Genomic DNA, 20,900 nt, shown 5'->3' with positions numbered 1-20,900 from the left:
AGACTGCCTTACCTAATGAAAGTTTACAAGAATGTAATCTAAATAACAGAGAACTGCCCAAACCAAAGTGCCATTTTCAGGCATAAGTTTGCAGCCTGAGCTTCTCCCCATAATGGGCTGAATCTAGGTACCCCAAACTTTGGAAAAATCTGATTCACATCCAAATTTTGAAGCCTAAATTCAAGTATGCAAGCTGAGATCCAGAGTTTTGGTTCAGGACCATCTCCACTAAGTACAGGGTATTAATAAAACCACCTTTCAACAGAAAATCACAAAGTTGTTTACAAAAGCAGGCAATGTGTGTATAAGCTGCTCGCCTGCCTCTCCAGTCCAGGAAGGACTGATGTAACGCCGACAGACCCCAGTCGCCGGGGGGTGGGATCGAACCTAAGCCCTAGGCTTAGTGCATGAGCCTCTACCGCATGAGTTAAAAGCCAACTGGCTCTTAGCTAAAGCTGTAGAGCAGACTCATTTAACTCTCTCTAAGTGGTCTCGGTGCCACTAGATGGGACAGAACACCACACCCAGAAGGTATGTGGGTTACACTGATCCCATACCTAAAATCTGGGTCAGTGTAACCCACATACCTCTTTCACAATGCTTCAGCTTTATTTCTTCATAATAAAACAATTCAATGCAAGTTTCACGTATAAACCCCATCTTTTCCCCGAACGAGGATCTTCTGAAGGGGGCTTCATATCCCCGAGGCCCTTCATTTTTGGTTTTTGATTAAAATAAAAAATACTTGTTTATTTAAAAAAATTTAAAATGGGTGAAAACTGTAAAAAACAAAGACAAAAGGGCAGAGGGCAATGAGATTGGGGTGCCCTGTACTCACAGGAGGTAGTGGGCAGAGGAGCGAGGGGATCCTTCTGCTTCCTGCGGGGCTGTCACTGCAGTGGTTGGGTGGTCTCGGCTGCTGCAACCCAGCTCCCTGCCCACCTCACTACCCCACTGTGCAGAGGAAACAGGTGAGGCCACGCTGATGGTCCAGGGTCAGGAGGCAGCTCTACCCAGCAGAGAAAGTAAACAGGGTCTATTGCCTGGTTTCCCACCCATCTCACTCCCCCACTGTGCAGTGGGGAAGCAAGACAGACAGGGAGGCACATGATAGGGAAGCAAGATGGGCAGGGAGCCCCTCAGCTGCTAGGACCTGGCTCCCTGCCCCTGTTGCTCCCTACAGTGCCGCAGCAGCCACCTACCACCCGTTACCCTCCTCTGTGCAGCGGGGACTCTGCACGGAGGTAGCTGGGTTGGGGAGTTCCAGCACTTGCAAAATCCAGGTAAAAACTTAGTAACCTGAATATTTTTTTTCAAAACCCAGGAATTTTTCACGAAAGTTGGGTAGAAAACAAAAACAAAGGCTCTTCCCTCTTGCCCACAGGTTCACACTTATCGGGTGCTTTCTTGAGAGTCACCCTGCTTCTGTGCCTGCCACAGGAGCCAACCCGCTTTCTGCAGCTCTCCACCCCAAATGAGCCACTTGCTGGCTTTTATCGCCACCTAAGCAATCTGAGCTAGGAGATAGCTAATCGGTCATAGGTGAGGCCAGGCCCAGCTTCCCTTAAAGGGCCAGATGCCCTGTAAAAATGCCCATTCCAGCAAGGACCATCTTTTGTTCTGCGTTTGTACAGTATCTAGCACAGTGGGGTACTGGTTCTCCTAGGCATTATAGTAATACAAATAAGAAACAAAATAATAGTAATATCCCAGATAAGGAAACTGTGGCACAGAAAAATTAAGTACCCTACTCCAGTCAGTGGCAGAGACAGGAATAAAATCTACACCACCTGACTCCCACTGCTTGAGTCCATGTACAAGAATATCTTGCCTCCCTAACACCCATCACTTCAAGCTTAGTGAAACTCACTTGAAGCTTCCACGGGAATAATATACAGATATACATACACCTCTACCCCAATATAATGCTGTCCTCGGGAGCCAAAAAATCTTACTGTGTTATAGGCGAAACCGCACTATACTGAACTTGCTTTGATGCGTCTGAGTGCGCAGCCCCTCCCCCACTCCACCCCCCACCCCGGAGCGCTGCTTTACCGCGTTATATCCAAATTCATGTTATATCGGGTTGCGTTATATCGGGGTAGAGGTGTACTAACACCTTTTCAAAGTTATTTTTATATATAGCATCTAGGAGGCCTCAGCTGAGACCAAAGTCCCAATGAGATAGGCAGTATGCAAACTCATAGTAAGATAGAGTCCCTCCCACTCAAAGAGCTTACTAAATTCCTAATATAGAGTTAACTTCAGAATCTTTGCCTTTTCATCCCATTCCAAAATTCTCTATTTCAAATGTCAATGCAAAGGGGCAAAAGTTTATAGCCAATAATTTAGTGTTAGAGCAGTTGTTTACTTAGAGTGTGCAGACCTAAGCTTCTATCAATAAACAACATTATTTTCATCGGAGAATCCTGACTCTTCGTATCAAAGGGTTATTACAAGACAAGGTCTCCTATGCAAAAAGAGACTACTTTATACATTGATCTTCAAGTGGAAGTATGCACAAGTTGCTCTTAATATACAAAAGTTCTTTAAGCAGTAAAAGCACTAATTTGCTTTGAAAAAACAATTTTAGTTATTTAAAAAAAACAACACTCTCCAGTACTTTGTACTGGCAAAATAGCTTTTATAGTAGTCTCTTTTGTAAATTTTGGAATGCAAAAGCATAATTTTATTTATTTATTGGATTTATATATAGAACTACCTATCCCAACAAAATTGTGTGATAGACACACCTAGGACATCACCAGGCAATATCACAGCTGGGAAATAAACAAATTAAAATAACACTTCTGTGATTCAGAGAAGAAACATGGCATTCCACTCTCTTCAATGGGTGGGGAGACAGAGAGAGACTTATGACTGTAGACAGGATTTGTAAACCTTAAAATCAACATAAATTGTTATAGTAAAATACATTTTAAGTTGGTACCGAAAGTGAAAGAGAAGCCTGTAAAGTTACACTTGAACAGCAAATGTACTGAACTATCAGTATAACAACTCTCCTCAAAGAATGAAGTCCAACTTAGAGCAAGCTTTCTTTCTAAGATGGACTGTGAAGTGTGTGGGCAGAAGTATGCTGACACTAGCTGAGGAAAATATGCCGTCAAACTCTTTAATGCTTCTGAACACAGAAGTTTAAAAGCTAGCAAATGAACAGAGCTACCTCAGATATCCAAGTACTAAAATGAGACAAATTCAACTTCAGAAAAAAAGCAAGAACTGCCATGTTTTACTTAGGTTGACCCTTCTTCTATATGTTTGCTATCTTTGGCTCACATGTTAATATTAATGTACTTAAATACATACTGGCCATCCTATTAAAAATCTACAAAATAGTTCTCTTCATGGCAAATTAATATTTATGCTTCCTAACCTATCAGATTTTTTTCTTGTATTCCATTGCCTACAAACTGGTCACATATCTATAAATAGCATCTAGCATGACGCAGAAACTGATACAGCCAGGCAATAGCAAATGTCTTCAAGGTAATAATTCATCTCCCTCAACATCATGTCAGACAGCCTGCGCCCAACATTTGCTATAGCTGGTGCCTGTGAGGTACAGCTGGGCCTCCCACCCCAGCCTACATCCCACAACTGCTGAGGCAGGGAGTCAACCCTCCCCCAAAGACCTCTTCGCCAAAGTGGAGACTGAGGGCTGGGTACGATAAATAGCTTCTTTGGCCTATGTCTTCTCCCAGCTCCCCCACTCCCAACATGACACGCACATCCAAGAATCATCTTGGCTGTAGGGAGAGCGCTGTAGAAAATAAGAACGCACAGTAGCAATTTTCCATCCCCTCGATTACTCCTGATTGGCCCTACAGACTTCCTCCCTTCTCCAAACTCCTGACAAATGGAAAGGAAAAGGTGAAAGGAGCCAAGCCACAAATCTGTGTCCTAAGAGGTAAATTGAAAAAAAAAATTCAATTTATTATTATTATTTGTATTCCCATAGCACCCACAACGTGCTAGGTGCTGTCCAAACATATTGGAAGACTTAGTTCCTACCCTAAAAAATATTCAGACTAAATAAATGAAAATTCAGTAAAATAAATATTAACCCACTTAGATGTCACTGGAATTTTAAAAAAATACTTGTGAGATCATTATGATTTGTAACCTACTGACAGTGTTCTTGGTGGTGTACATGAGACAAATATTAAGACCACCTTTGGTCTGTATTCTTGAGATTGTTCAATATCGACATCATTCTTTGGTTTTAAAAATATTGCACAATCTCAGATAATTCATCTGTTTTTGCCCTCAAAATGTTTGTGTAATACTTCACTAAACAAAGGATTTGTTAACTACCCTCCTAATCTGTTAAGAACAACTGTAAAGGAACCAGGTTACAAGTAAATCCTTTTTTTTAAAAGTCACATTATGTTTGTAAAATTCAATAATGGAAATTAAAAGAAACCCTTAAGGGTAGTGGAACTAATCTTAGATATGGCTATAATTTACACTGTCAATAAATTACAGGTTAAGGTACCTTTACTTTAAACTATAGTAACTAATGACTCATGTGCATCTCCCAGAATATTAAGTCCTGATATAAATATTCATAGTGATAGAGCCACAATTAAAGAACTCTTTTTATTTGTTGTAACTGAAGTAAATTTTCAGCATGCACTTACGGTTATGACAACATTGCAGAAAATACTGCATATTTTGGGTAAACATTTTTACAAATAATTACATTCAGCTTACTGCTTCTTCTGTAGCAAGTCGAAACATGCACACCTAAACTCCATATACAAAAATGCTTCGTTGCCATTATCTACAGCACTCTGCTACCACAAGCAGCATCGCAATACTGTATTCACAATACCACAAACATCATCAGACATTTTAATTAAGGAGTAACTGTTAAAAATCTCGATTCCTCCATATTACTAAAAACATTTTTTTTAAAAACCTAAAGACAAACTTCAAAAACTTGTAAAAGGGATACAAGTTTTAAAAAGCAAACTTGTCATACACCTAAATGCTGGTATCCAATTGCAGCACTGACAGCAATAATCAAAGATTACACAAGTCTAGAAGAGGGATGTAGCACATAATACAACTTTAGGCCTGTGTGCAACACAACATTTTCTCCAACATCATATTGGGGCAAACTAAACCTTAATTTTTTTTAATAAAACACTATGTATTTAATCATGACAGGTTTCAGAGTAGCAGCCGTGTTAGTCTGTATCCGCAAAAACAACAGGAGTACTTGTGGCACCTTAGAGACTAACAAATTTATTAGAGCATAAGCTTTCGTGAGCTACTGCCCACTTCTTCGGATGCATATTGCTTATGCTCTAATAAATGTGTTAGTCTCTAAGGTGCCACAAGTACTCCTGTTCTTTTTATGTATTTAATCTTTATTTGAAGCACCTATGATGTTTATATTAATAGCCATTTGGTTAAGTCTTATAATAATCTATACATTCAAGTAATTACACTGCTAAGAAGGTATTCAAATACATTATTCAAAACTAAACTTATTTCAAATTAATTGATAGCAGAGGACAAGTGTGTAGCTGCTTTTTATTCACCTTTCTGCCATAGACAATTTTTAAAAATGTAGAGATCAGTACTTTTGAAGGTAAGCGTCTCTTTAGTACCCTGCCACTTGAAAACCATCAGTTAAAAAATATCCGTATTGCAGAATAACTGGGTATTCTATTGAATGTTTCAAGTATTTTGAAAAAACAAAATTACTACAGATTGCTTGGTGCATTACATTGATCGAACTAGCTTTTTATCAGACTTCAGTCATGCTCTGAAAAGGAACTGACAGAGGAAAACAGTTATCTGATCAGTACACGTTACACCCACAGAGTGTTTGTGGTTAATGAAGAGCTCTGTGCAGTGGGAGGAAGACAACATACCAACAAACAGAGCACACAAAGCCCAATCCTGCAAGCAGCTCCATGAACATAGACTCCAGTGCAGAACCCCACTGAAGCCAATGGGGATTTCCACCTGCATTTAACTGCTTGCAGGATTGAGATCTCAGGTTATGTCTACACTTAAAACAATACAACGGCACAGCTGTAGTGCTCGGTGTAGCCACTCACTACAGCGATGTAGTTAACTAACCTCCCTGAGAGGGGGTAGCTAAATCAACAGTATAGAAAGTATTCTTCCATCAACCTAGAGCTGTCTACAACAGGGGCTAGGTCGGCTTAATTATGTCATTCAGAGATGTGAATTTTTCATAGAATCGTAGAAGATTAGGGTTGGAAGAGACCTCAGGAGGTCATTTAGTCCAATCCCCTAATCAAAGCAGGACCAACACCAACTAAATCATCCCAGCCAGGGCTTTGTCACATCTCTGAGCCATGTAGCTGGGTCGAATTAACTTTTTAGTGTAGACCTGACCTTAGTGAAACTAACCATTTCACTTAATATTAAAATTCATTTTAATTAGAGATTTGCACAATTTCATTATTTTTGAACGTGTCTTTTCCAAGCAAACATCACTTGGAATAAAGAGTACACAAATCTCCTGGGTTTGCTAACATTATTTGTATTTATTATTTGTATTATCGGAGTGCCTACATCAGTCCTAAGTCCACTGTGCTAGGTGCTGTACAAACAATGAACAAAAGAGAGTCAGCATTTAACACTGTTCAATGGATCCCAACTTTTTCTTAAGACAGGAAAAGAAACATTTAAAGATATCCTTTGAGGATATAACCTTTGGACACAGCTCCCTATCTAAAAGAAGTTATGTTACTGGAATTAATAATGCTAAACTAAGTTAGTGGAACAAAGCAATCTCTACTATTAAAGCAACTTCTTCTAAAATCGCATACTTCTAGACCTATTTAGGGTTATACAAGATTTTTGAATGGTTGAAACAGCATGTGGACAGGAGCCTCATGCCCCCTAAAGGACTCTGGGCCCCTTTTACCATCTCAAACTTAGCATACAGGGTGAGAGAACTGGGGTGGAAATTGGTTTACTGTCACTTGAACAGAAAAGGGTCAACTTGAATCACATTCTTCTCAAGGAGTGAGAGAAGAATGGTTTGGAGACCATATCTACTAGAGATATATATGCTGGAGGTCAAGTTCAAGGAATGTATTTGCTATGCAACAGTTCAAAGCTTATCGTGCTCATAGAAGTTGTGGCCTGCTGACTTTCCACTTCAAAATAGCATATTTTTATTGCCTATTGTGCTACATTTCAGGAAAATTAATATAGTGGAAAATCTGTTTGTCTTTCATAATGAAATGATGTGGACAAATAGACAGCTTCAATTAAGCTATGAGCAAACCTCTGCACTAAGGTATGACAATGAAAGGTGCTTCTGCGGCATATAACCTTCAAATGAAGGAAGGTCTCCAGGAAGAGAGAGAAAGTTTGTTTCAATGTAGCAGCACAGCTATAACTAAATAACAGCCATGTACAAGTTACCACTGTGAGGAAGTTTACAATGGGACACTGCATGCCACTTCTATCAGATAGAAAATCAAAAAACACTGGAATACAAGTAAAAAAAAATAAAAGTCTGAAGACTGACACCATTACTTATAATAATATAATGAACATTCCAGATTCTACAATATTAATGACAGGTTTCAAACTGTGCCTCGTTTCTACAAGTGCTAACTGAATGTAGAATGCCAGCTAAAAAATGTTTCTTCAACTGCCATCTACTTTTTTTTCAAATGTGCCAAATAAATTAAGGTATGACATGCTGACAGAAATAATCAATCTTGCAATTTTCTTAGAAATAACGTAAATATGTCTACTCTCTTTACTGCAGAACCATGTTCACACTGCACTTCAAACATGCAAGCAACAACCTCATTGCTGCTAGAGTGTGCTAGCACTGTTCTCCTGGCCCATGCAGAAAACCATGCTGCACATAAGCTAGTCTAATTTTTATGAACTCTGTCTTAACATGTATCTCGGGGGGAGGGGAAATGCCCGTCCATAGTGATCAGCTAACACGTGCTAACTGAGTTACCCCTAGTTCAGAGGTGGGCAAACTACATCCCGCGGGCCACATCCGGCCCACAAGACCGTCCTGCCAAGCCCTTGAGCTCTCAGCCGGGGAAGCTAGCCCCCGTCCCCTCCCCTGCTGTCCCCCCTCCTCTGCAGCTACGCTGCCGCACGGGCAGCACTCTGGGCGGCGGGGCTGCGCACTCCTCCAGGGCAGTGTGGCAGCATGTCTGGCTCCAGCGCGGCGGCCAGACATGCTGCTCTGAGCGGCATGGTAAGGGGACCGGGGGGTTGGATAAGGGGCAGGGAGTCCCGGGGGACAGGGAGCAGGGGGCAGTTGGATAGGGCGGAGGTTCGGGGGGGGGCGGTCAGGGGACGGGGAACCGGGGGGGGGGGGAGGGTTGGATAAGTGTGGGAGACCAGGGGGGCCTGTCAGGGGGCAGGGGTGTGGATAGGGGTTGGGGCAGTCTGGGGACAGGGAGCGGGGGAGGATAGGGGGTGGGGACCCGGGGGGCAGTTAGGGGCGGGGGGGGTCGCGGGAGGTGGCGGTTAGGGGACAAGGAGCAGGGGGGTTGGATGGGTCAAGAATTCTGAGGGGGGCAGTCAGGGGGCAGGAAGTGGGAGAGAGTGAATAGGGGGCGGGGGCCAGGCTGTTTGGGGAAGCACAGCCTTCCCTACCCGGCCCTCCATACAGTTTTGTAACCCCAATGTGGCCCTTGGGCCAAAAAATTTGCCCACCCCTGCCCTAGTTGATGATAACACAGTTTTGACCACATTATGAGGGCATCAAACTTTTCCCATTGGCTAGGCAGACTTAGATTTAACAGAGCTTTTACCTGTGGATGATCTACTAGAATGTATCTCAATCTGATAAATTTAACATTTAGTTTCAAATGCAATTATATACTGTAAAGTCCTTTATCACTTTTCTTAGTTATTGGGCAAAAGCAAGAGTGTTAGCCCTGCTGAAAGTGTAACATTCAATATACTCCAACTTGGCTAAGGCCTTTTTTCTGTCTGTATTCTTACACCATCAGTAAATACATTGTCCCCCAATAAAATAAATACTAGAAGTATTTCCTGACAACGAAATGATGAAGGTTGAAACAAAGGTCCATAGTAAATCAAATACTGTTATTTTGAGTTTCTCAATTGTACAGTAGACCCTCAGAGTTTCGAAAACCTCAAGAATGGAGGTTGTTAGTAACTCTTAACAAAACATTGTGGTGATTCTTTCAAAGGTTTACAACTGACATTGACTTAATACAGCTTTAAAACTTTACTATGCAGAAGAAAAATGCTGATTTCCCTTTATTTTTTATTATTTACATTTAACACAGTACTGTACTGTATATGCTTTTGGGGGGGTGGAGGGGGGCATCTCTGCTGCTGCCTGATTGCGTACTTCCGGTTTCAAATGAGGTATGTGGTTGACTGGTCAGTTCGTAACTCTGAGATTCTACTGTATTCATTGAATTAAGTTTTCAATTAATTAAAATAGCATGCATTTGGATTTTATTTATTCATTGGATTTTACTCTTGGCTATAGAAGCAATAATTTTAATCGTTCAACTTCTCCTCAAAGCCAACCTCACAGCTTATTTAAATCCCATGACACTTTTTGTGTATTTGCTCAGCTATGATTGAAAAAAACACTTTCAAGGTTGTCAGGACTGTTTCCAAAAAAGATGTGTTGTATTTTAGGGGTTATTTAAAAATGTTCAGCTGTCAAAACTCATCTTTGGAAAGTGCTAATTTTAAGTGCGAATTACTGTGTGTCACATCATAAACAAACTTGTACAGGTGTGCAGCATCCTATTTAAAAATACTAGCTTATTTATAGTCAGACACAGCAGCGCTGTGTTAGTTTTTACTTATTTGTTTGAACTGTAGCACAGCTAACAAAGGGTGGTTAAACAAAATGCAGAAAATAACTAAAAGAGGAGCTCACTCTAGAACAAACTTGAAATGAAAATCTTAAAGGTCTCTGGGTCACATTAAGGTCTTTCTCCCTCCTAACTCAACTTCTCCTGCTGCTCACTCATGCAGGGCGATCATAATTCTGTGCTTGTGATAGTTCCACAGCAACACTGATGACAGTGATGTCACAGATTCAACCCTGACTTCACTGCAGGATCAAGTACAAGAAGCAGATGGGATGCGAGAGAGAAAGTCCCTATTTAAACACAATTCTCTTTCATGGGAAAGAAAGCGGCACAAGCAAAGAAACTGATGAATGGACGTTGTTTTGATACACGATATATTCAAAACATTATCATAGCATGAAAATCTGTTTAACGGCAAGTCTTCCAATACAGTGTAAATGTAAAATTTGTTAGCTTTATAATAAACTGACCTGGAAAGCTCCCTGTTTAGTAAAACAAACCTGTGCTCAGTTTTTAAAGCTATGTTAGAGAAATTACACATTCATCTCTTGTTACATGTACAATAATTCCTTAAATAAATTCAGTCTTAATACTCAGATGTATTTATTTGACACACTACTATTGTACTCTCAGTGCCACAGGCAAACACAATGACAGATCCCTGCCCCGAGGCATCTGTGATCTAAATTAGACTTAATACAAGAGACAATCTAATTTGATGCCCAGAGTATGGAAAGATAATTATAATATACAAGTGACACCCTAAGAATGGTGATGGGAACTGCACCTCAGCCACTAGACCTTTCACTTATGACATTTCAGAAGGCTCAATTCTCTCTCCAGTCCTATTCAAGATCAACATGCAGCCACTAGGCGAACTGGTAAGAAAATAGAGACTTACGTGCCAGCAATACATAGATGACACAGCTCTACCTATACATCACCATATATGACCATAGCACTCAACATAAAACATCTCATCCAAGCACTGGACTCTGCTCATGGATTAAAAACAGCTGGCTGAAGTTCAACCCATGCAAGATAGAGGTGGGCAGAGGAAAACGCTCTGAAGAGTCTACACCCAAGGTGCAGTCTTCTTTGGTGGAAGGCGCATACCTCATAATTCATCAGTTCAGCTGGGAGTTTTGGGGTGGTTCCTGGATTGCTCACTGATGATAAGCACTCACATAGCATCCACAAGTGATGCTTTCCAATATCTGTAACTGTCTAGAAGACTCCATCCCATCATAGTAGATGGTGACCTAACCCCATTGATTCATATCTTTTTCATCTCCTATCTGGACTACAGCAATACAATATAGCTGGGTATGAAGCCTTCAGCACATAGGAAATTCCAGCTCGTACAGAACACTGTAGCACATCCTCACCTCACCACACCGTGAGCACAACAAACCTGTCCTCTGCTCTCTACAAAAGTTTCCCCATAGAATAGTGAGTCAAATTCAAAGTCTCTGTCTTTCGCTTCCAGGCATCAAGGGCCTGGGCCAAGCATATCTAAAAGACCACCACAACAGGTACAACAAAACTTTGGACCATATGGGTAAAGCTCATCTGTGCAAGGTACCAAGCTTTCTTAGGGGCTGCTCTGAGACTGTGAAATGAACTCCCTCATGAACAATGGACCATCACACCTACCAAACCCTACCAAAAAGCCCCCACTACATTGGACACACAATTCTCCCCCTGGGGACAGGATGAGAGGGAGACTGAACCACACATCTTTAAGACTAACAGAAGTATAGGGATCTTGCATCTGAAGAAGTGAGGTTCTTACCCATGAAAGCTTATGCTCCCTATACTTCTGTTAGTCTTAAAGGTGCCACAGGACCCTCTGTTACTTTTTACAGATTCAGACTAACACGGCTACCCCTCTGATACTTGAACCACACATGTTGCTTAATGCACCACTTGTCAAATGCTCATATTCTATGGTGATGAGGGTGATATATGAACCTATATGGAATAGAAATGAAAATATATACTTGGTAAGTACCCATCCAGTTGCTTCCTTTTAAAAAATACATGTTAATGTGTGAAGATTTGGGAGTGAGGACAGGAATAGGAGAGTAACCAAAATATGTTTTGAGGAGTGCTTTGAGAAGAGCAAAACAGCCTGGCACACAGGGCCAGAAGTATACTCCATACATAAGGGGCTCATGAGAAAAGGCACAGTCTCTTGTACCAGAAGACAATCAAAGGAGTGTTAAGATGAACTGAAATAGCACATACAGTGAGAGCTGGGGAAGTGCCAAGAAACTAGTGTTGAGGTGTAAGCAGAAGCCAAGCCTTGTAGTCCTGAAGGTGCGTATTGGGAGTTTGAATGTGATGCAGAAGGGGAGTGAACACCAATGTAGGATTTGACCAGGCAGATATCACAGAGCTGTAGGTGAGGCAAACATTTCTGGTAACAGCACACTGGACAGACTTGAAGGATACGACATGAGAATCATGGTCAGAAATGAAGATGCTGTAGTAATCAAAGCAAGAGATGACAAGAGTATGGATCAAGGTTCTGGCAGTAGGAATAGAGAAGGGACAGATTTTAAAGATACCAGAGAGGAAGCACCAGACGGATTAATTGTCAGACTATATCCTGGGGAGAAAGAAACTGAATACGACATGAAAGTTGCAAGCCTTGGTGAAGGGGAAGATGAGTTGAAATGTGTCTGGACATCCAAAAAGATATCAGATAGACAGTCACAAAGCAAAGACAGGAGACAGATCAGGTGTGGAGAGATAGATCAGGGTCTCATTATCATTCAGGATATGAGAATGGACAGAGGGTTACCAAGGGAGAGAGTATAGAGAAAGAGCAGGAGAACGGGAGATGACCAGAAAGTTGCCTCTATTGGAATTGCTAAAAGGAGGAATTAAGAGAGCAAGGAAAGCCAAACCCACAGAGAAGCATAAAAGCACTGAGAGCAAGTCTCGGAGGGAGCGTAGCCAACTGTGTGAAGGAGGCTGATCAGTCAGGGAAGATAAAAATAAAGAAGACACCCAAGAACTTGACCAGGAACAGGATATAATATCCTGCCTCAATGAAGGCAATTACATGAGAGTGAAATGGGTGGAAACTACCATGCAGAGAGGATCCAGGAGGAAGTCAGACTAGAGGAGCTGCGGCGTTGGCAACAGACAATAAATTCAAGAAGCCTGGGTATGAATGGGAGGAAGAATATACACTGGCAGTTGGAGAGGCTGGAAGGGTTAAGGAAAATTATTAGAATAAGGAATACAGCGGTGGGCTTGAAAGCAGAGGATGTGATGGAGAATAAGTGAACGAGGAAAAATATGGGAAGCAAGAAAAATCAATAGGGGGTAAAGTCAAGGGGACACATTGATGTCCTAGAAGATGTAAAACTAGTTATATGCCATTATTCTTGTTGAGTCCCTCATTAGAAATTCTAGTCAATTCTAGTCAGCACTGTAACTTTGACCTGAGAAGTCCCATGTTTTCCTACATGCAAATTGCAACCAAAAGACTTGCTCAGATAACTGACTAGGATTGTGATCTTGTTAGTACTCGTGCAGCACCATATCTCTTTCACCAGAGTGCTTATAGGAGTGTGAAACTAATTGCTAATACCAATTCAAGTCAGCTCACAATGCCATTTGCACTATTCCAAAATTGCTACAGTAAAAGTTATTTTCTGCTACTTAGGTATTTTTTTTTTCTTCCAAAGAGACAAACGGAGAAATCAAAGTACTCGAGTCCCAGTTCTGAGACATACCACTAAAATGAAATGACTTATTAAACCTACGTTTTATTGACTGAAAGATTATAGGAATTAAAATGGTATAAGTATGTAACACAAACCACCATATCAACAATAAACTGCTGTAAATGCTTGCCCTTCTATCATCAGAATATTAATAACTGAAAAATGAATTAGAATAATAGCAATGAGCAGTAACAGAATTCCAAACTATCAACACTTCAAAGCATGAGGTGACAAAATAGAGGGTGTGTGGACTAAATAATCTAATAGGGTCTTTTCCACCCCTAGTTTCTATAAATAAATGCCAACAGTTGGAGTACATTACCTTCATTTTCAGAAGCCTGGCATTTTACCTTGAGTACCAAATCAAATGTACTTTCTGGATTTTCCCTGGAAACAAAAAACAAGTCAATTGATTAGTCATACATATGTCACAAACCACATAGACTGATCTAGATTATCAAGCCTTCTCTACAGTGTCCATAATGTTATATCCTTTCCACTCCATTTGACACTATAAAATTAGAGAGAGAATCTCAATTATTTGGATGTTTTGTAAGATTTCAGAAGTCGTATTTTCCTTCACATCCTGTAATATATTCACACACTTTTCAAAAAAGAATAGGCAACAGAAACAAGAATTGAGAATAATTATATGATTGTTAAAACAATCAAAATTCTGTGATTACACTGATAAATCTTAGTCCTATATGTTTGAGAGCTCTTCAGTCCTTTCATATGTCATTACCCCATTTTAAATAGTTGTGTTGAAGTAAATACAATTTTAAACTTGTTGACAGTTTGCTTTACAAAACTGAACTTTACAGATAGATAATAAAGAAACAAACAGCATTTTTTCCATCAATTAGACACCAATATGTAGATTGGGCCTCTCTGATAACCTTTTCCACTTCACCAGGTTGAACCACTTCTGTTTTTAAGATATGAAGAGAGTAAACCAGGATTAGGCTTCCATCTTAATTCCTGCAAACTGAGCCATTAGCACATTTATCTTTTTAATATATTTGGTCACCAACTGAAACTTGACAGTCACCTTACCATCTCCTTCAGAAGTTACTGCCACTGGCATGTTTAAGGGCCCAACCCTAGCCTAAATTTAAATAATTATTTGAACAGAACAGCCACAAGTGAGTACCATTACTACACAACATTCTCTGTCTGTGAATAAACTTGTACATTTCAGTAATTTCTTGATTTATTATGTTAGGTTCAGAAGCAACCCTTAATTTATTTTTACCATTCTGAGTTATTTAAATTCTCATTCTGATGAGCAATCTGCCATTTATATTAAAAGCAAATATTATAACCTCCACCATATCAATTATTTATCTAAGTAACCACATAAAGGGCCCAGGTTTGAACTCTTTTCTTGAGTAAAATGCCTATAGAAGTCGGCAGTTTTTCACAAGTAAGAAATTCAAAACTGGGTCCCAGGTTTCTAAAATGATGCATATAAAGCATATCACAGATTGATAATTCAATACAAGTTTTTAAAAAAAGTTTTAGAGGGATTTTGGACTAGAGCAGGGGCGGACAAACTTTTTGGCCTGAGAGCCACATCGGGTTTTGGAAATTGTATGGAGGGCCAGTTAGAGGAGGCTGTGCCTCCCCCAACAGCCAGGCGTGGCCCGGCCCTGCCCCCATCCGACCCCTTCCCCCCCGCCCTGCTTCTCGCCCACTGACACACACCCCCGGACTCCTGCCCCATCCAACCCACCCTGTTCCCTGACAGCCCACCCGGGACCCCTGCCCCATCCACACACACCCCACTTCCTGTCCCCTGTCAGCCCCCAGAACCCCTGCCCCTGACTGCCCCGCATCGCCCCATCCAACCCCTCCTCTCATTCCTGACTGCCACCACCAGGACCCCTGCCCCATCCAACCACCCCCTCTCTCTGTCCCCTGACTGCCCCCAGAACCCCTGCCCCTGACTGCCCCCCGCCCTCCCATCCAATCCTCCCTCTCCTTCCTGACTGCCCCCCCGGGACCCCTGCCCCCATTCAACCCCTGTTCCCCGCCCTCTGACCGCCCCACCTCCTAGCCACAACCCCGCCCCCTGACCACCACCACCACCCCGAACTCCCCTGCCCCCTTACCCGCTGCCTGGAGTACCGGTGGCTGGTGGCGCTACAGCCGCACTGCCTGGCTGGAGCCAGCCCCGCCACCCTGCCACACAGAGCACCGGGTCAGGCCGGACTCTGCAGCTGCGCTGCCCCAGAAGCTCGCAGCCCCACCAACGAGAGCATTGCACCAGTGGTGCAGTGAGCTGAGGCTGCAGGGGAGGGGGAAGAGCATGGGAAGTGCCAGGGGCAAGCCTCCAGGGCCAGGAGCTCAGGGTCCCACGGGCCGGATGTGGCCCGCGGGTCATGGTTTGTCCACCTCTGGACTAGAGGGAAACTTTCAGAGGTCACCAGTTACTTAATGTGTTTTCTATCATCTATTTTGTCACCAAGTATTGACAATATGCATTTATATTAAGACTGATATCAAATTTCTGAGCAACAATCACATATCTTCCCACATCATAGTCCTTCCCTGCATCATTTTTTAAATTATACAATTGGAAAATCTTAAAGGAGGATCCTGAATGAGCTAGTTCTGCACTTTTTTTATTTTTTTGTCTAAATTTTGCTCTCAGTTACACCAGTGTAAATCCAGACTACTTGAGATTTACAGGAGTGTAACAGAAAAGAAAATGATCCATTGTTTCTCCCCTCAGCTAGCAAGATCAGAATGAATCTAATTAGAGTTACACTCATTTAAATGAGGGCAAAACTGAGCTGTAAGAACCCAGCCTGTAGTGAGAAGAGTGGAATCCCTCTACCATGAAAGGGTTAAATGAAATTTAAACCTAGGTGTGTTTTTGCTCTTTTGGCACATTTTCCCCCTTCCTTAAAGGAGGGGAAAATCAGAATGCTGGATTTAACACATTCATTTCCATTTAAAAAAGTGTCTCAAATACAGGATTAGGACTTCAGAGCTCAACTTCTTAACTGAATTTACAGTCAATAAGACAGCATATGAAAATGTGTTTCATCCCTCAATACACCACCTCAAAGTCTGCTTCCACAGAAAAGTTCTAGGTTTACTCTTCACCTCCCACACAGAAGGTGTTACTTATACTTAGAAGTGTCAAGAAATATGTCAAACTAGTGTGATATATGTCAGACTGACTTTCATTTCTATTATAACTATTAAATAGCAGATTCATCATAAATACAGATTACTGTCAGTTTACAAAATTCAGATTTAACCTCTCATCAATTACTGAATTAAGGAAGTCAATGGGACTATTCACAATGGGCAAGTAGCTTCAAACCATCACAAAAAATTAACTTCACAAAAGTTACTTTGTCAACACATCTGGGTTACACTAAAATTATCTCGAGGTAGAATTATTCTCTTAACTTCTTGAAAAACCGTAATTTTCTTCAATAATCACATAGAAAAATGATAGATTCCTTAGAAGAATGTTTATAAACAACCTCTGTTTTGATGTTACTAGTTTTACACACTATTTTTTTAGCTGTTTTTCAAAACCATGACTCATTCATCTGTATTCTTCACAAATATGACAGTAAAGTAAAATAGCTGGAATATTTTTTTAAAATCACCATTTATTGGCAATAGATACAAAGAGACAATAAATAGGCAAAAAGTAGAAGTGCAAAAGTTTGTTCAGTATTGTTTTTGTAATCCACCTAACACCCAAACAAGTCATCGTGGACATTCTTCTGAGAAGTTTCGTAGGTACCAAACCTTAGGCTGGTACTGTCTTTTATGAAGACTAGTTATGTGTATGCTCCCAGAGACAGAAACAATGGCCTGTCAATTTTTCCACTTGTGGGGCAGACTCCTTCACTGGGATGAAGATTATTATAAGGCCCTGTGTACCTTTATCTCATCCTCTGATGATGAAGGATTTAGCAAGTGGGGCTCACTTTAAGGTGCAGTACAACAGTCTCTGATGATTGACGGGGGGGGTCATTTTGACAGAGTGTGTGTTCTCCAGTCTCTTGCTGGGAATGGAGGATGCTAAAGCAAAGAGGGGTTTCTTTGGGGGGAGGAAGGGTGTGGGGTTGACAAGCTCTCCTTGTGGGGCGGGCTGTAGGATTCATAACAGGGCGTCTCCACTGGGGGATGGAGAATTGGGTAGGGAGCCACCAGCTGTTCACTCGGAGGCTGCCAGTGTCACACCTGCGGGGAAGAGGGGATTTTGCCATGTGGACTCCCATGACAGCCCAGTGCAGTCCCGCTCCTGTCGTGCCCCGGGCTCTGCTCAGCCGCCCCCTGTGCGTGCCCAGCGCAGAACCAGGCCCCTGCCCCACACCCCGCCAGGCTGGGGGAGGCTTTGAGGCCTAGTCCCTCCTCCAGCGCAGCCCCCAGAGCCGCCTCGGCCGCCCCCTCCGCCGAGCAGCCCCCGCGCCGCTCCCCCTGCCTGCCGGCCGGCACTCACTTGATCCTGCTGTCCATGGTCACATCTCGGGCCCCGGGCGGCCGGTCCGCGCCCCCGCGGGGAAACACCTCGCCCGGCCCGGCCCGGCAGGGAAAGGAGGGACGCGCCGGCCCCGGGGGAGGGGGAGGTTACAGCGGCTGCTGGCGGTGGCCCATGGCTGCTCCGCTCCCCCGGCTCGGGCCGTGAGCGCGGCGGGGAGCGGCGGCACCGCCTCCTCCCAGCCTCAGTTCCTGTTGCCGCGGCGCCGGCACCTTCTGGGAAGCAGGAAGCTCGGCGGTGGCCGGAGCAGCCGCCAGTGTCAGTGTCACCTGCGCCGGGCCAGGAGGTGGCTCTGCGGGGGTGGCGCTGCCGCAGGGGGTGGAGGTGGGGACAGGACTGAACTGCTCCGGGGACACACGCGGGGTGTCGGCTGCCCGGTCCGTGCACAGTGCGGCGCTCCCCGCACCGGCCCTAGAGCCTGCTGCAGCAACCTTTGCCCTACGGGCCCGGCCCCAAGCCAGCGCTGAATGCGCTCGGAGGCACAGGGCAGGGGCCCGGCTCCATTGCCTGACCCACGGTGCTGCTCCAAAAGCTCTGGCTAGGTGTGTCCCCCATGGGGGCTGTACAGTCCCAGTCCAGCAGAGCCCTGCACGTTTCCTCTAAACACCCCGAGCGGTGCCTGAACTTCTCCTTTCATTATAATTAACGCTTCCCTAGTTTGGGGAGGGAGGAAAAAAATCCCCAAACCGCCACTTTACACTGTTCCTCAAGAAAGACAGGCAGACAGCTAAGGTTGTTGTTGTTTTTTTTCCCCCCACTTTATCTCCCCAAACCCTTCAAGCTGGGTTCTCAGGTTGTTACAGGTTTAAAGGAATGAAGTTCCAATTTACACACACCAAATGAAGAGGGAAAGGGAAATAAAATGTTGGGTCAGATATTCAAAATATCTCATTACTAAAGCACATTGGGGAGGGGGATGAAGGATTTTGCAAAGGGGGACTTTTTAGAAATGCCTTCATTAATCCAGAGTGAAGCAGAGGTGGCTGCTCTACTCTCTCCCAACCAGAAAGCTGGCTCATCCTGTAGGCTCCAATATATGCCTTCCATTACTCACTGCAAATATTCCCATTGACTTTGATAAGAGTCTGGTGTCGATGCAATTCTTCATAGCGCACACTGTTAAACATGCCTTGCGGTATTTGGTCTTTACAGTTTAGGAAGGTCCAGATCCTGCAAGCGGATCCAGAGGTCCGCTCACATGGTTCAGCTTTCAGGATATAGGCCTTCACACCAGGAAGAGCCCTCAGAGGAAAAGGACAACAGAAGCAGCATACACTAGAACCTAATCCTGCAAACAATTATGGATGCCAGTAGTCCCATTGAACTCAATGCAGCTATTCACAAAGTTATTTCTGTGTATTTTCAAAATTAGGGCCTTCCTAGTTTCTAAGGGACAGATTCCTTTGACTTCAGATGGAGCAGCAAGCATGTAGGTGAAAACAGAATTTGAATCAGAGTCTTTTGTTGGGCTATATTTAGCCCTTCCATAAACATGTCCAACTTGCATTTGCTTCCAGGGGAGATCTTATGCCAGAGATGAATTTGGTCTATTCTGTTCGCAAATAGTGCAGTTATTTTGGCAACAATCATGTCATCTCTACTTTATACCATCACAGATGCACATCCGATGTTTCTATTTAATATATTTAGACACTTTTACCTAATAGCTTTATTACCACTGTGTATATGTTAGTTCTATAGTGGAAAAAGTAATGGTTTTAAGATTATTTTAAAATTATAATAATAATATATGGAGATATCCTATCTCCTAGAACTAGAAGGGACCTTGAAAGGTCATTGAGTCCAGCCCCCTGCTTTCACTAGCAGGAACAAGTACTGATTTTGCCTCAGATCCCTAAGTGGCCCCCCTCAAGGATTGAATTTACAACCCTGGGGTTTAGCAGGCCAATGCTCCAACTATCCCTCCCCCCATTAAGAATTTTATTTTAGCCTATAATGCTGTTAGTTCAGCTTTGTTTTGTATTGTGTCTTAAACAAATTGTACCCCAAAATTCTTAACAAGTAATCCAAGGGAAGAAACTACAAGAGTAAATCACCAATTCTGCAAATACTTATACACAAATAACTTTATGGACTGTAGTAGTCCCATTGAGTTTGGAATGGGATAAAAACAAAAGCTGGCGCTAAGAATGCACCAAGTCCCATTCACCTTAGGTGGTCTGTGCAGCCAAATTCCCACCTATACCAAATTTCCTTCACCTCATAATATAATCGCAATGAAAAATGCAAAAAGCAGAAATTTTACAATACTGGGCCAAATAAAAAATGCCCTTAACTTCACTGCTCCCTCTGAAATTAATCATAATATCAGCACTTGGTGAGTGGAATACACTCAAGCCAATGATCTATTAAACACATAAAACAGCACTAGTACGTTACTGAAGTTGAAGAATCAAGCACTCAAAGAAGTCAGGAAATGATAAACAACAGTTTTCCTGCTGTAATATTAACTTGGCCATGTTGCACATCCTATTCACCGTATGGTATATAAATTAATAATAAAACATATAGAATGTGCAACAAAACCAATTTGATGTTGAAGCAGAAACATTAGCTTTTGGATTTTCTTAACTATTGAGTGCTTTCTTTCTCCAACTTGATGATGCATTAATTTGTGGGCGTAGTTTCAGAAGCACTGAGCATATGCAACTCCCACTCCCACTGAAGTCAATGGGAGCTGTGGGGAGTTCAGGATCTCTATAAACCCAGACCATCTTTAGTTTAAATGAAAAATAAATGAATTGATTATGTGGTAATTGAGGCTCC

The 20,900-nt window shown here is 42.5% G+C and overlaps 1 protein-coding gene across 2 annotated transcripts in view; it reads right to left on the bottom strand.

Annotated features, from left to right (window-relative positions):
* DENND1B (DENN domain containing 1B) overlaps positions 1–18,262 on the bottom strand; it is a 252,418-nt gene extending 234,156 nt beyond the window's left edge. Inside the window, exons 1-2 of one of the 2 annotated variants that reach the window (XM_008164283.4) lie at positions 18,075–18,262; positions 13,923–13,987 (exon numbers count right to left, since the gene is read on the bottom strand). In XM_008164283.4, the coding sequence (XP_008162505.3) occupies positions 13,923–13,987; positions 18,075–18,091 (82 nt within the window). In that variant the 5' untranslated portion in view covers positions 18,092–18,262. The remainder of the gene's footprint in view (positions 1–13,922; positions 13,988–18,074) is intronic. The other variant, XM_024102044.3, reaches the window with a different exon arrangement.
* Positions 18,263–20,900: the final 2,638 nt, after the last annotated feature.

Source organism: Chrysemys picta, chromosome 8 (assembly GCF_011386835.1).
Source record: "Chrysemys picta bellii isolate R12L10 chromosome 8, ASM1138683v2, whole genome shotgun sequence".
Lineage (NCBI taxonomy): Eukaryota > Metazoa > Chordata > Testudines > Emydidae > Chrysemys > Chrysemys picta.
Note: the sequence above shows the minus strand (reverse complement) of the source record. Positions and strands in the feature narration are given on the sequence as shown.